This window comes from Anopheles maculipalpis, chromosome 3RL (genome assembly GCF_943734695.1).
Source record: "Anopheles maculipalpis chromosome 3RL, idAnoMacuDA_375_x, whole genome shotgun sequence".
Taxonomy (NCBI): domain Eukaryota; kingdom Metazoa; phylum Arthropoda; class Insecta; order Diptera; family Culicidae; genus Anopheles; species Anopheles maculipalpis.
This window is the reverse complement of record NC_064872.1, coordinates 8,766,856-8,782,193: the sequence shown is the minus strand read 5'-3', so window position 1 is coordinate 8,782,193 and position 15,338 is coordinate 8,766,856. Positions and strand designations below refer to the sequence as shown.

Genomic DNA, 15,338 nt, shown 5'->3' with positions numbered 1-15,338 from the left:
ATTCAATGAACACTTCAATCTCCATCTCCAGTAGCAACGTTTGCCTTTGGTTTGCCGGAAATCGCACGTTGCTGCTGTGATTTGCCTTTTTTTCACCGTAAACTTTCACAGACAACACACGGCTCAAGTCGTGCCCACGATGGAAGAAACACGAATAAAAAAAAAACTGCACAACCGTCGGGTTTTCCGAGCAGAAAATAGACAAACCTCGGCACAAAACCATCGGCATTTCGTTCGCATCCACGGATTTTTTTTTTTGCGTTGCTTTGCTTTTATTTTTGTGTGTCGACTTGCGCCTCGATCTGACTAGAATAAGGATGCTTACCTCGTTTTGAAGCCGGTCGACTCATCCACCCCTTTGTAGAACAGTGGATGTTGGTATGCGTTGCGGATGTTTAGCAGTTTCCCAGTTTGTGCGACGTACCCTGCGATCCCTTTGCCGCTCTCGATGCGTATCTCCTTCGAGGCCTAACCAGAGATGGGAACAAAGCAATGAAGCGGGATGTTTTAGCTTTACTATCATTCCGTACATAGAGCGGTTTTTCTATTCGATGGAAACCATTTTACGCCGTGGCGGTTCCCCATATCGATCAAACTAACCAGACAGGGGCGGAACGGATCGGTTGTTGGCAAAATTAAGCTAGTCAGCCGGTTTTTGTACCTGTGATTAGGCTATAAAGCGGGTGGATTTGTTTTATCACATCACAATGTCGTTTCGTACTGGGATTTTCATTTCATCTCGTGCTTAAAATTGCTCGCTTATCTTTAAGAAAGGCTTCAAGGAGAGCCTTATTCTGGTGCTGTTGCCAAATTGAATATTGAAAGAGAACTGTATGGAAAATTTATTTTTATTTAAAATAAATTGTAAGGCATCTATTCTACTGATAATAAGCTTTTTCTCCTTGTATATCCAACATTATACTTTGTTAGCCCGGTTCCACCACATGAAATATTGTTTTATTGAGTTAATTGGTTCTCTTTGTTGTGTTACAATTTATATAATAAACTAAAATATATTCCCTTCAATTGTTCAAATAAAATAAATTCTAATCTCATTTCATTCCAAGGAAGACGGTTTCATGATATCACACCATCAAATAAACCTGCAATAAATTTGTCCTTTTCAATCGATAACATGAAAAGGATTTAATAAAATAGCCCGTTTCAATGTCATTTCCAACGAGCTTCGCTTGTAATTTAGAGATTAAATAGGATGCTTCAGCCGGTGCAAATGGTGCGTGACGGCAATCAAATCTCTACAACCATAAATTAAAACCCGGTAACTCCCCGGAATCATTAGCGTTCGATCGATCTATTTAGCAAAAAGAGCTCGAACGAATTAGCCTTCCAGGCAATTTATGACATTTCATCAATAGTGGATTAAACTTTAAACGAAACTATATCGATTTGTTTCGATACAAGTGTATCAATAAATGCATCCATTACTACCATTAGACACGCAATCAGAATGTACCTTATCGTTAGCTAAATAGTTTTAATCATTTACTGTCTTTTTTTTTTTTGTTGTTGCTCGCCTTACCTCATTGCCATCGAAAACCTTCGAAACCAGTTCGCCGGTGTGCTTGTCGAGCAGAAATAGAGAGCATCGTTCTGCGGCCGCCAGCTCCTTCGCCTCGGTCATCACGCCCCGCAGCAGCTGTCCCAGATCACCTGTGGGAAGTAGGTACCAGTGAAGAGAAGTGTAAAGTTTTTATTTGTATTAAACAACTACTCCTTACACCACTGAAGCTTGTTTACTTAGCAAAGAGTCTGTGTGTTTGTGAGTGTGCAAGAAGAAATAGTTAAATATATCTCCAGCAAATGGTACAATTAGACACGAAAGCCACCTGAAGGAGGTAACTGGAAAAGTTAATTAAATTGCATCTTCAAGCGACAGGCGGGTTAAGGATGCGTGTTTGCAAGAGTTCCTATAGATAAGATATTATGAATATTTATTCGTTTCTTTTTTCTTTCTCTTTTACCACTGCTTCGGTTGATTCTCCTCTGAGCCACTTAAGTTTTCTAATTAAAATTTCCCTTTAAAAGAAGCTTTACTTCGTTAGGATAAAGTGTTTCTCGGAAAAAAAAGTATCCACTATTATAAACCTGGTAGCAAAATGGATTATCTTGCGGTACTGCCAGCAAACCAGCACAGCCCGTTGATTGATATTGCATAAAAGCAAAGCATTTTATTGTGCGCCTAGACGCAAAAAAGAAGCTTTATTAATTTATAATGAAAATTTTGCATTTAAAAAGAATCAATCCCCAAGGCAATTTTCCTCTACGGCGGACACATTTGCTTGACAGTATCCATCTTAATTGGAAAATGCTTCCCAAACCAAGCTGCCATCGGAAGCACAAGCCCATTTTTATATCCCGTCCCGTATAAAGGTAACTGTCCAGCAAAGGGAGGAAAAACTCGGTTGCAGCGGTTCTAATGCCGGCTGGAGCTGCACCCTGGAAGCAATTTCCCGGAAGTTGGTAGCAAGCACAGGTTGTAAGGAAAGTGCACAAAAGGCACAATTATAATAAAGAAACTAATCATTTTAGCAATAAGCTCGATCGTTATCGCTTTAGAGATTTTTATTCGCTGCGCTTCAATGGTGTGCGTTGGATGAAGAATGGATCCAGAATTGGGTGAGCGAGAAAGAGAGTGTGGGAAAAACAGGAAGCAGACAGGATGTACGGAAGCAGCTACCTTTTATGTGCCACACTTCCGACACGGCAATGTATTATCCAACCGACCAGTTTATGTGTGTGTGTGCGCGCGTGGATCTATGGTTAGCAGCTACATTGCAACAATGCTCCATTGTTGAGATTCCCACCCAATTGTTGTGTTACATTGTGCCATTGGTCGTAAAGCTGCGTCGGGTGTCGGTGATGAAATACAAACACACCCCGATGCTTGCTCGCCGAAGGATGCTTTTTAGCACAAAACCTCAGGTCAGGCGAGGGACTGAAGATGGGTGGGTTTGACCTCCCATCCCTCCCGTCAAGTCAGCTACACAAAAGACTGCCCTTTTGTGAGTGAGCTACCATTTTTTACTCTCTCTGTCTTCTGCTCCCCAACCGTTCTGTCGCTATTACTCTGATTATGAACACGTGTGTAGCGCGTTACCGTTTCTTGCTTGCTGGCTACACTTAAGTGATGTTAAACAGTAAGCATAATGTTGCTGCAGCACAATCGTTTTGCAGCCGAATGTATGGCGGAGTCGGATGCGTTTAAAACAATTCCTGTTATGATGGCATATCGTTAGGGAAAGCCACTGTACTGTTTGGAGCTGACTTCCTCAACCCTGAATACACCGAAACCAGCCAGGGCAGAGTGAGTGAAAATAAGCACCAAACATGGGATCATAAGAACAAGTGGAGGGGAAAAAAGAGGAAAGAAAAGTTTACTACCACGAAGTTTGTTGCTACAATGTTAGCATTGTGTATGGTTCGTGCTGGTGAGAGAGAGAGAGAGGGAGATGACAGGGTGGAAGGTAAAATTAGGAAAGCAATTAGGTGTGGCTGTTGTTTTACAACAAATGCTTTGCTAAAGTTGCTTAAGCGATTTTGTAACAATAAAAACTGTGTGAGGTTTGCCTCTTTAAAAAGGAATGCTTTGAACTTTGCATGTATTTAACATCAGTGCATCCTGCATCAGTGCATACTTTTAGGTTGATATGGTTTTAAATGCAACTATAAAATAAAGCAACCAATTATTCATAGTGTTTATAACGATAAAAAATTTTAACCGTTCGGTGTATGCGTCCTTTTCTTCGTGACTTGCTCAGAATTGTGCTCGTCGTAGTGACAAGCCTTCAATCCAAAATTCAGTTCCAGGAAACTCATAATCAGATCTTCCATAGGCTCACTTCTCCTGAAGACAGTTTAAGTAATATTAAAAAGTTGCGGTCTTGCGGGTATTTCGTTGTCTTTGTCTTTAATTCTCAGTCAAATCCTATAGACGTAAACATCGATAATTTGTGGTTCATCACGACTGCACCTACGTCACACCTTCAAAATGAAATAGCAAATCGCAATCCTGCATCAAATTTATATTTTCAAATACGAGGCATAAACGCATCACCCGGTGAAAATGTATCCAATTTTCTGAAGTTAATATCTGCCCCGATATATAAAACTTAGAAAGACAAAACAGAAGCTGAACAAACATTAAACAAAATAAATTCCATAGCAAAAAACGTACAAATAGATCACGCATGGCTTTAGCTGGTTCTACTGCTGCTAAACATCAGTTTAGATGAAAATTGTGCACAGAAACCAAACACGTACAGAAATCCTTTTTTTTTTTTACATCCCATTTCCCGAGCTTCAATAACACACCAATATTGACCAAAATAAAGTCCACTGCCACTGCAGAAGGCTGAACGTAAGTAACAGCGAACCGAAATAAGGTAAGGCAGCTGCTAAAACATTTTCCGAAGCGGGTGTTCGAGAGGTGTGTCGAGCAGCTTATGGAAGTGCGTCACCTCACCCTGCATCAATTGTGCCTTCCAACGAGAAAGCATCAACAACAAACAATCACTGTGGTGTGTAAGGCAGACAGTTCCAGCATTGGCAGGGGCAGGTGTCAATTGGTAGGGTAACGTTTTTGTTTATTTACGCTCTCCAAGATCTACACTAACCTCTTCAGTTCGTAGTCAACGGAAGACCCCAACGAATTTCTCTCCTGTGATCGATCTTTGGCAAAACATAGATAGAATTTTTTTCCTGGAGGTCTTTAGGTTTAAAGCGTCCTTAGAGTTTCGTTTGAAGATACTCATTCAATCAATTGCGCAAATGGAGACGTCCTTGTGGATAATAAAGATGTCCTAAAGCAACGGTGAAGGGTAGTTCAGTGAGTCACAATATCAATCAATCGATGCGATCTTAGTTTGTTGCTGCAAATTTGGGCCCATAAATTAATAAATCGAATGCCAAACATAAGGGTTCAGTTTGTCACTGAGTTCAGCAATGACCAGCATAGATGAAAGACCCAACGCTAGAAAGACATTGATATGCAGACAGGCGGACAGACAGATAGATAGATAAACAAATAACAAGCAAGTCCGGAAATGAATCTTTCAACCAAACCCCCGAAAGCGCGACCCGTTTTAGCTGGCAAAAGGGCCTAGCATCGAAAGCTGCGGCAAATGAAAATGGAGCAACAATTTATTATTATTGCGAGAAATAATCGTAAAAATAAATCACAATTTATCACTACGGCACATGTACATACTTGCTGTACGAATAGCAGCGTGACCCACCCGCTGTGACCAAAACACCAAACGGAACCAAGCGCTGGAAGAATTGTTTTCGAGACGAGATTTAAGGCTTGAGACCCTTCCGGTGCCACAAAAACAGAACCAGAAATTAAACAAAATAACGCACGCCCGTTCAAAACGTGTCTGGCCAGTGCGAAGGCAAATTCCGTGTGCAAAGAAACTCACAAACAAAAACATAACGAACATCCAGAACATGACACATGGTGACAAATTTGTAAGCTCATTTATTAAGTGCCAACAAAGTCGCCCAGTTCTGTATGACACATCAAACAGCAAAAGGGGATCACAAAAGGATGAAGGATTATGCGCCCGGGACACCCATGCAGCACACAGTCGCGTTGGTCATTAAAAGTGTCCTCCGGAAAAAAGGGAAAGAAAATAATAACCCACCCATGCTTGGTCGAGCTGCTGGAAGGACCGAAGTACGACTTGGGAACGTAAAAATGGTCTCCGCTCACACACACCACTCACGTCTCCGTAATGGATTTGTATTTTGTTGCTGAGTCAATTAAATTTATGAGCTTCGATTCGACCAGGGTTGGTTTGAGTGCGACATTTAGGTTTGTTTTTTTTTTCGGGTACGGTTTGGCCTACAGACATAATAGTAAACAATTTAATTGCACTTTCGATCGAGTTTTCGACACGCTGTCCTAACACAGCTGACTTGACCGGCCTTCATTATTAGTCATTCACTGACGATAGGGTATGAGACGACAGTTTGCATTTTGGGGTTTCATAATAAATATCACCGATGATGGGTGTTGGAAGAATTCACCCTTGGGAAAATGATGCCAGCAATCGTCAAAATAGTCCTTGCAATTGGTTTGGGGTCAATAATGCTGGGACGATAATATTAATTATTACAATGGCTTGCTTTACGACGTAATGCCCGATAGAGCTTAGGCGAAAGGATTGCACAAGAGTCCTTATAGCGTCGTTGGGTTATTTATGTCGTTAAAATGAATGTTTTCGATATCGCTTAAGATGGATGAATTTGTTTGAGAGTTAGCTGTGTTTTATTGAAAAAGCTTTATTATTTGAAACCAGTTTAAGTTGTACACGAAAACAATAATGTAGAATGATTCCTTTTATGTAGTAAATAGAGAGCGACGAGAATGTGATGGCCTATATTCATAGCATTTATGCCTATTACACAGCTTTTAAGAATCCAGTAGGGTTAGAGTGTAGTAGCTTTTAATATCTTTACTCAGTAGCTTGTTTGATATCAACACTATCGACATGAGTGCGGTTACAATTTTGCACAAAAAGTGTAACTCCACATAAAGAGGGATCTTTATTTGGAGCATTTCGATATTATGCTTCCGAATAATTTCCCTTTCGAGGAAAAAAAAAACGTTGGGCCTCAACTTGTTCGACATTCATGTATAATATTAGGAGGAATACTTCCATAATCGTGTATCTTAGTTGAAGAATTTGCGTAGAGCCCAAAAAGCACCAAAGAATCTCCATCTTTTTAGCCATGTTTGAAGACAATCAGGAGATTTTGGAGGTCAACATTCCCCATTTAAGCTACAGTCCTGAAAGCATCAATATGATCTGTATCATGAATTTATGGAAGTCTTAAGCGACCCTTTTCTTCTTCTTGGCTTAACGACCGTAAAGATAGCAACGGACATCGAATGGATTACAATACATGCTGACCAATGCGTAGTTAGATAGTCAATCCTCACTGCGGAGGAACGGTCCAGATGAGATTTGAACCAACGACGTTGTCCTCTCCACCACGAGGCCGCTCCCGACCAATTAGGGATCATCCCAAGCAATTATGATATACAATTTATCACAATTAAGTAAACTTTTTGCGGAGTACTTGGTTTGTATTACTAGAAAGTCTTTTCATGATCAATATCATCATCAACAGAGAGTCACAAAAAAGAGCTGTAAATTAATTTACTAAACTTGTTTTATATATACCCAATATCTTAGATTATTGAACACAGGAACAAAATTTAACTTTCTAGACACTTATCTTTCTCTTAAACACAGATAAGAGGCTTCGTTGATTTTTACTCGAATATCTCTACTCATAGGAATGCGTGTATTGGCTGTGTATTTATTTAATATGGCACCAATACAACAATCAAGCTTCTCTCCTATTAAACTCTTTGAAAATTTCTCTTCTGAGTCTCTTATTTATTTATGCCAGTAAACAAACCAGTTTGTAAGCCACTTCGATGAAAAATAGTTTCAAATTCGTTGAACAAAAAAACCTTCCAACCCGGTTCACTATATTACGTGCCCAAGTATCCAGCAGTGCCATAGCCAGCCACATTCAACTACACAATTGTGCACAGTTTAGCCTTGCAAATGATAGCGGTTTTTTTTTTGCCTTCTATGCTCCACAAACTTTCGTTTGTCTCGATGGAAATGATTTACGATGCAAAACCATGCGGAGATGAAGTGCAGTTGCGGGAAATCCCTGAACAAACTATACCGGCCACTACTAGTAGCAGGGAAGCAGCAGAAGCTAAAATAGATCGTTTACCATCCCAGGGGTGCACCCGAAGCGTAAACTTCCAACGAACCACTCAGTTGTACGCAACACAATTCGCCGGGGAGTTTGCGTGCTAGGTAAAACAATTTTCTTCCGCTTACGAAAGTTTGAAAAATGATTCCAATGAAAAGAAAAGGCAAACTTTCTTCTTCATGAAACTTACGAATTGGCCACTGGTTGACCGAGAGGTCGAAAGGAAAATGTGATTTGTTTTATTTATTTTTCGATCCCTTTTTTACTTTAATATTTTTAAACGCTTTCCGGTGAGGAGAAGCGCTGGGCAGATGGGCGCTAAATGAAAAATTGCTTAACCACCATTTCTACAACCAGATAGCGATGGTAAGTCCCTATTGTTTCGAGGTCTTGTTACGAAAACGAATAGTAGAACTTGCTGAAAGGATGAAAGTTTGTTTGTATGGTTCAAATATCAAAGCTTCTCGCCCGAAAAATTTTGTTCTAAAGATTTGAAGCATTGGAGAAGTTTCCCATTAGCTGCTACTACCAGCATGTTCAAAATAGTAGATAACATACGATGAAAAGTTAGCCTCTGACGCTTTTATCCCCAATCAAAGGAAAAACAACGGTGCAAAAGATTAACTTTACGACTTTAAGCTTCAAGTTCTGAGTTTAGTTTGAATTTGGACGGAGGAACATGATGGAGGATGGAGAAAACAAAAACTGCATGATTTAATACCTTTTTTTCTTGTTTGACGATGGGAAGCAATTCCGACCGGTCAGATAGGTGCCATTAAAAGCCCCAAAAAGTTTCTAATAGCGACATACGTTGGTGGTAATTAAACTGCGTTGAAATTCTAGCGGAGAGTCTTATTCAGTTTCATCTCATTCCACATAAACTAAAACGTAGATACAGACATACATAAGTGAACAAGTATACTTTTAGTACCACTGATGTTAAATACTAAATATAGACAAACCTCCATTCGAGATAATATTACACTAAAACAGTTCCACTGCTCAGTCAATACAACTCTCCGCAAGGGTAGCTGACGAACCACCTTTCTAGTCGAACGTTCCTCAATCATAAAGCTTCATTCGAGATGCTGTCGAAGCGAAACAAAGGCTCGCGTTTTTGCATACGTCATAGCTGAGATTTCAAAGGTTTCTCTCCCTTTTAGTCAAATAAATCACGAGGCAAAATAAAATGCAATCAGTCTAGAATCGTCGATGCACGTGCAGTACGTGATATATATCAATCCGCCAGAGCAACAACACAACACGAAAAAAAAAAAGGCACCAGCAAAGCATATAAATTTCCGCTGGCACGAATTGTTGAGCAAACATAAAATAAACCTTTTTTTTATAGCAAACAGCGGCACATCCGGTTGCGAGCGTCTGCAATCGGTCATAAAACTCGGGCAGCGGAATCGCGACTGCTACCGGTGGAACACGTTCCGATGAACACATCGGTGGCCGACGTTACTGAATTTGCTGGATCGCATCATAAATGTGATTGTATTTGGGGTTTTTTTTTTACATATATTTATTTATTATTGAAGCATGAAACTGAAAGAGAAATAGTCCAGAAACATGCAGGGAGCTTGTTGATTTTAATATTCCGTTGTGAAACGAAGTGTATTTTTGTGTTCTATCCAGCGCTAATTGCATTTTTTAAGACAAAAAAAAATATATTCATTCGACAACTCATCAGGATTTTTTCCCAAAACTAACATAAAGAGAAGGCTAGCCCTTCGAGTCACATTCCAACGTGAACCAAACGGGACAGATAACACGTTAATTTACCATGTTAAGGCACAAAACGAACAAAACCAAACAAAAGACCAACCAGCTGTCCAACTGACCTCGGGGCCATAATTCATACACTCCCCCATTGTGCGCGACCGTTTTCCGCCTGACAGGTGGCAAACCAGTAGTGTGATATGAGCGTGCCATTGTTCTGTACACCTAGTAGAACATCCAATCTAAACCCTTCCGCCCCCACCGTAACCGTAATTCTGCGCCAGGCTTTATGATCCATCAAAATAGTGTTCATCATCATCTGGCTGCCGTGAAAGGAGCGGTTGATTCGATTCGGTTTTGCAGCCTAGGTTAGGTAAGTAATTAACCGCACGGTTCATTGTCTTCGAATTACGCGCGGCTCGCCAAATGGTAGCGATAGGAAATTAAGTTAGGCGAGCGAAACGGTCGTGCCAAGTGCGATGGGTGGTTACTGTACAGGTAGGTTACTACTGTTCCCGTGCTGTTGTTGAACTTGATTGAAAAGTTATCGTCAGGGCCGTCGGAGTGGTTCTTGCCAGGTGGGGGCGGAGTTTATGCAATTTCATTAAATTTAGTTGATGGTACGCTCGGTAGGAGGGTTTTGTATTAGTTTAGATTGCATTGGAAGCGTTCTAGTAGGAGGTAGTAACGAGTTCTGCTCATTGTATATTTTTTCAAATGTTTAATTGTCTTGTTTTGACGGAGAATGTCATACTAATTCCTAAGGTGTATTAATTGCAAAAAGAAAAGTTAGTTGGAAAAGTATGTTAGAGTATTTATAAATCTTTCATGACAATACAGCACAAGCTGTCATACTTAAAATAAATAAATTAATAAATAAATTAATAAATAAATATAGATAAAGAGATAAATATAGATTCGTTTTTCGCTAATATTTCATGAAACTGAAATCTATCTAATTTATATATTGTTTATTAATAGCAAGTATACTAGTTTCTTCTTCTGCTTGGCGTAACGACCTCTAAGGTCATGCCGGCCATCGAAAATGGCTTTTTAGACTGCCGATACCACGTAGTTGCTTATTCAGTCCTCACTACGGGATGACGGTTCGGATGGGATTTGAACCCCGGTCCTGCCGTTTGAAGACCGGCGCCGCTGTCGCATACACCACCGGGCCGCCCCAAGTATAATAGTTTACTTACACTAAAATGCACCTCAATTTAGACATTTGTTTTAGAACAGGTCGGGGTTTCCGATGGCTTCATCGAATGTTTCTTTGGTCAGAGCACTCTTAGTACATTCAACGTACTTAATGCTTCCAGCTTATGAAATTCATTTCATTCTACTTTGATAGCAAAAATGTCCTTACTTAGTGGAAACAATACGGTCCCATTTTCTCTTTCCCAGCCAACAACTACATAGCTTGGACGCTCTTTTAGTCAAGCAAAACGGCACAAGCAATGTCGTATCAGTGATAAAACTAACTTCCTATCCTCCTTCTCTTACACCTTCTTTCCCTTCCATCCCCCTTAAACGATTGAACCAACCCTAAACCATCAACCTCCGTCAAACCGACAACAAAACCATGCTCTGTCGCATCGCAGTGCGGCGACGCGGTTCCGATTGTTAATTAAATCGAATTGAATTAGTTCGCGTATGCAAATGAATCGTTGCTTCTCCCATGCGCACACCGCTTCATACTGGTAAGGGTGGCGCCACCACCAAATCTCCCACATGTAAGCACAACCATATGGGGAACTTTAGCACTCTAGTAATCGTGCGTACACACACACAAATACACTGGGTTAGAAAATTCCTTACGGTACGCCACAACACATTTATTTTTCGTACCAGAGTTCCTTTCTTGTGAATCGTGTCGGGAGGAATTATCTGCAATATCTTGATAAAGACCGGAAGGCAAAGAAACGCGTACTGGCGTACGATGAAATACACCCCAAAGCACCCGATTAGATAACCTACAGCAACTCGTGTTTGTTTCGATTCCACACTACCACCAAGTCTCCGGAGGACAGGTATTAAAAGTTTGATAAGCAAGTGTGTGCGACTCCAACGTACCGTACCGAAAGAAGAATGTTTAACGAGTAGACTTAATGACGACGATTGCCGCCGCGTACGATAAACGGTTCGCAATGCACAAACACACCTAACTGCGGTGTTCGCGGTCTAGTACCGCCAGATTGGAATCGCGCCTGTGTACGATCAACATTGGCACGAAACGTGCCTAATTGCTAAGAAGAAGCGTCACCGGCAGCTGTCCCCTTTGCAGTGCCCGTTCAAAAACCGTGCCTCATCAAGCCTCATTAGCGATGACGTTTTTACTGGGAATTCAATTTGACGTCTCCGGAACGGGCTCGTACCTGATGACGACTGGCGCCTCCGGGGTTTTTTTTTTTGCTTCGAAGTGAAACACGAAGGAAAGTAGAAAAGAAAGGTTTATTCCCACTAAAGCAGTGAGACATGTCGACAATGATGACAAGATTGACACTTGACATTTGGGATAATTTGTTTAGCATTAATGAGCGATTGCTGTGCTGCTTCCTTCTGCTTCTGTTGTACAGTGGTTCGTTTGTACCATGGAACATCTTAATATTTGGTTGATTCGCGAGACCTCTTCTTCCTGTTCTTTTATGATCTCGGGAGGCGGTGGCCTGTGATTTCTGGTTTTTTGACTTGGACTTGATTCTTTCGAAATTGTTCTCCACCGAGCTGACTATCCAGAGTTCTGTTTATCCAGCTATCGGTAATATCAAGTTAGAAATGGCAGGACAAGATCTCTCCAGAGGTTCTTTGAAAGTTGCTGCTAAACTATATTTTACAGGAGTCCCAATTTAGATGAGAACAGCTGTATGCCACTTCCACAAATTCATCTTCTTGCTTTTGATGTTCGGTATCGGAAACATCCCTGAATAGCTACGATTCGGGGGACCAAAATACCTTCATTTGATTAAAATTGGATCTCGTGTGCAATCCAGCCAACCACGTTGTAATCATCTGCGGTTAAAGACTAAATCATGCCCCACTAGCATTAGCGTGTCGTTTCCATTCATGTGATTTTCGATAAAAGCTGTCCAAATTAACGCACGAAAGCTTTTATTAAAAGACATCAATTTGTCACTCGCTTCTCTTGTGTACGTGTGTGTGTATGTGTGGGTAGATTAATTATTCCTCCGCCACTTTTTGCCACTGTCACCGAAATGAGACGCGTCTCATTAATGGTTCACCCAACTATTAATATCAGCCCGCCTCAAATAAACGATCATCGATTCGAGTGATCGGCTTAATACCCTCTAATCACGCATTCTCAGAGGCTTCTCCTTCTCGCCGTGCATCTGATTGTAAGGTAAACATGGTGCACGCTTCCATTAAATCCTGGAAACATGGTGTAAATCGTTATCAAATGATCAATAGCATATGTTTCCAGGGCCGACCGACAACCACTCGAAGCAGCAAAAGATGGTGGTCGGGCCGATAGGGCCCCCCGAGCCCGGAATCACATGCCTTGGAAATTGGTGAGGGAGATTGATTGATTTTTTTTCTGCTCCGTTGCGTGTTGTGTAGGTAGAGTTTCGATAAGATAATTGCTGTTGACAAGTGGCCGTGCTTTTTATTGCGAGCGGTTTAGAATAGCGTGTTATTTGAATAAAATTTAAAGTCATAAAGGAATGGAAACGGCATTCATGTGCCGTGGACTTTCAATTTGTGTACGTAAATAGTGTGCTAATATGATGATGTGACATGGAGCTCCAGTTGGAAACTTCCATCCATCTATTATTGTTGCTGCGGTGTATCTATTTTGGGGTACGGGCTAAATCTTCAAATTAGCAGCTTGCATCACTTACCTATCTTTCCCAGCAGCCGGCGGGCAACTTGGAGCAAATTTTGGCACTGATCACGAACACGCTTTTCCTCGTACAGCTCGAACGCCGTCACCAGGTGTCCGAGTACGTACCTACAATGGGAAACCTTTCATGAGACTCAACGCCACATCTGGAGTTACTCCACTCCGCGCATTCCTTCACCTACCGGAACGTATCGTCGATGTAGAATTGATACCGCGATCGGGACGAGCTGTCGCCCGCAATGCAGACGAACAATGCGATCTGCTGTTGCTGGAGCGGTGGAACCATCGTAGCACCGTTGTACGTCTGTTGCGTCTGCTGGACGGAAGACGTGAAGTTCAGCTCGTTCAGCGATGACGTTGAGGAGGCCGATGTCGTCGATGTTTGTGACTGGAGTTTGCTCACCTTCGGGCCTAGGATGTCGTAGATCAGGGTGTTGTGCTTGTTGCCGACAACCTGTGACGTAAGAGAAGTTACCCATTAGTGACGAAATCATTGAGCACGATACCTGTGCGTCATGAGCATGGAAATGTTTCGCAACTTTACCACCAATGCGCAAGCGTGACGTCAAGCTAAGCCGTTTGAGTTTGGTTCACCGAATCCACCTGCTCGTGCACAGCGAGGTGTTAAGTTGTACATTAAGAGTTCTCACTTAGCGCGACAGTGACTCGACATTTTCAAAAGTCCCGTCCCAAAGTTTTCGTAGAAATCATTGAACGACATTGCCGTCCACGTTTCTAGAACACATTCTACACCGTCATTTAACGGAGCCGCGTTTGAATGTGTACACGTGATTGTGTGATTGAAGTAGAAGTATAAAAACGAACAAAAATGAAGGAAAAATTAATTACACTTTGAAGGACGCCATAGTCGTACGGACAGTTTCTCTCTAATTTCTTCTGCTCGTAGGAACGACGAGCTGAAGACGGTGGAAACCGTTTTACGATTCGATTTGGAAGCAGTTTTAATGATCCTTAGCATGTTGTGAAAACAACAAGCGACAAGCGGAAGCTACAACATCGTTGCGTTCTCCGTTTACGTTGATATTTAATTCGAAATAAATTTCTCTCTCGCTGTTTTTCCATCTTCGCTAATGAAGTTAGGCAGAAGTGAACTGAACTTGTATTGAAAGTGTACAACGCCGGAGGATGCTTTCCTTTAAAGCATCCGAGCGGGCCAGCCATTTTAGCAAACGAAGCTCATTATGTTGAATGCCGCATTGTATTTAACTATCCTCTCGTCCTTCAGTTGTTCAATATTGATTTTAACGCCATTATTGTACTCGAAGCTTTGCAGCAACTGTAGCGATGGACGTCTGTTAATCAATTGAAACGACACTCGGGAAAGATGACTTTCAGTGTGATATTGTGCCGGGAAAGAATTAACCATACAATGTGCGATACAAAAGCTGATTACTAAAACAGCCCTGCTTGCTTCCAAAGCTGAGCTAGCTCTAATTTAACCCCCCAAAAAAACGACACCAAACCAGGGAAAAGATAAGATAAGAAAACTCTCGGTTGGAAATTCCTTTACACTACGCAATGCGCTAGACTGTAGTCCATTCAACTGACCATCCGAAACGAGCATGATAATCTCTCCGCACGATGGTCACTATTGCATCAGAAAAGTACCTGACAAAAGTCGCGTATGATATCGCGCAGCTCCGCGTTAACGCATCGTAGCAAATACTAGAGACTAGCAACGTATGTTAAACTGTGCTCAATTATCACCTACTGGACTGTAGTCCGAAAAGGGATGAATCAGAGAAAATTAACGGGAACAAAACATTAAACGTGCAGCCGTTGTAAGCAATATTTGGAGGGTCGTCATCAGGCGTGAGCTTTTGTCAGGGTGTTACAGGTAGCGCTTAAAATAAACAACACTGAGCACACTGTACAACGAATGGTGAAATTGGTGCTAGATCAACTAGATGTATCACATGTTTGCAGTATGAATCACTGTAACGGATTTACTTTTAGTGTAGAAGATAAT

At 41.4% G+C, this 15,338-nt stretch overlaps 1 protein-coding gene across 1 annotated transcript in view; it reads right to left on the bottom strand.

Moving 5' to 3' along the window:
• LOC126564102 (cGMP-dependent 3',5'-cyclic phosphodiesterase-like) overlaps positions 1 to 15,338 on the bottom strand; it is a 42,435-nt gene that overhangs the window by 8,002 nt on the left and 19,095 nt on the right. Inside the window, exons 4-7 of the mRNA XM_050221035.1 lie at positions 13,531 to 13,802; positions 13,347 to 13,456; positions 1,541 to 1,671; positions 326 to 468 (exon numbers count right to left, since the gene is read on the bottom strand). Of these exons, the coding sequence (XP_050076992.1) occupies positions 326 to 468; positions 1,541 to 1,671; positions 13,347 to 13,456; positions 13,531 to 13,802 (656 nt within the window). The remainder of the gene's footprint in view (positions 1 to 325; positions 469 to 1,540; positions 1,672 to 13,346; positions 13,457 to 13,530; positions 13,803 to 15,338) is intronic.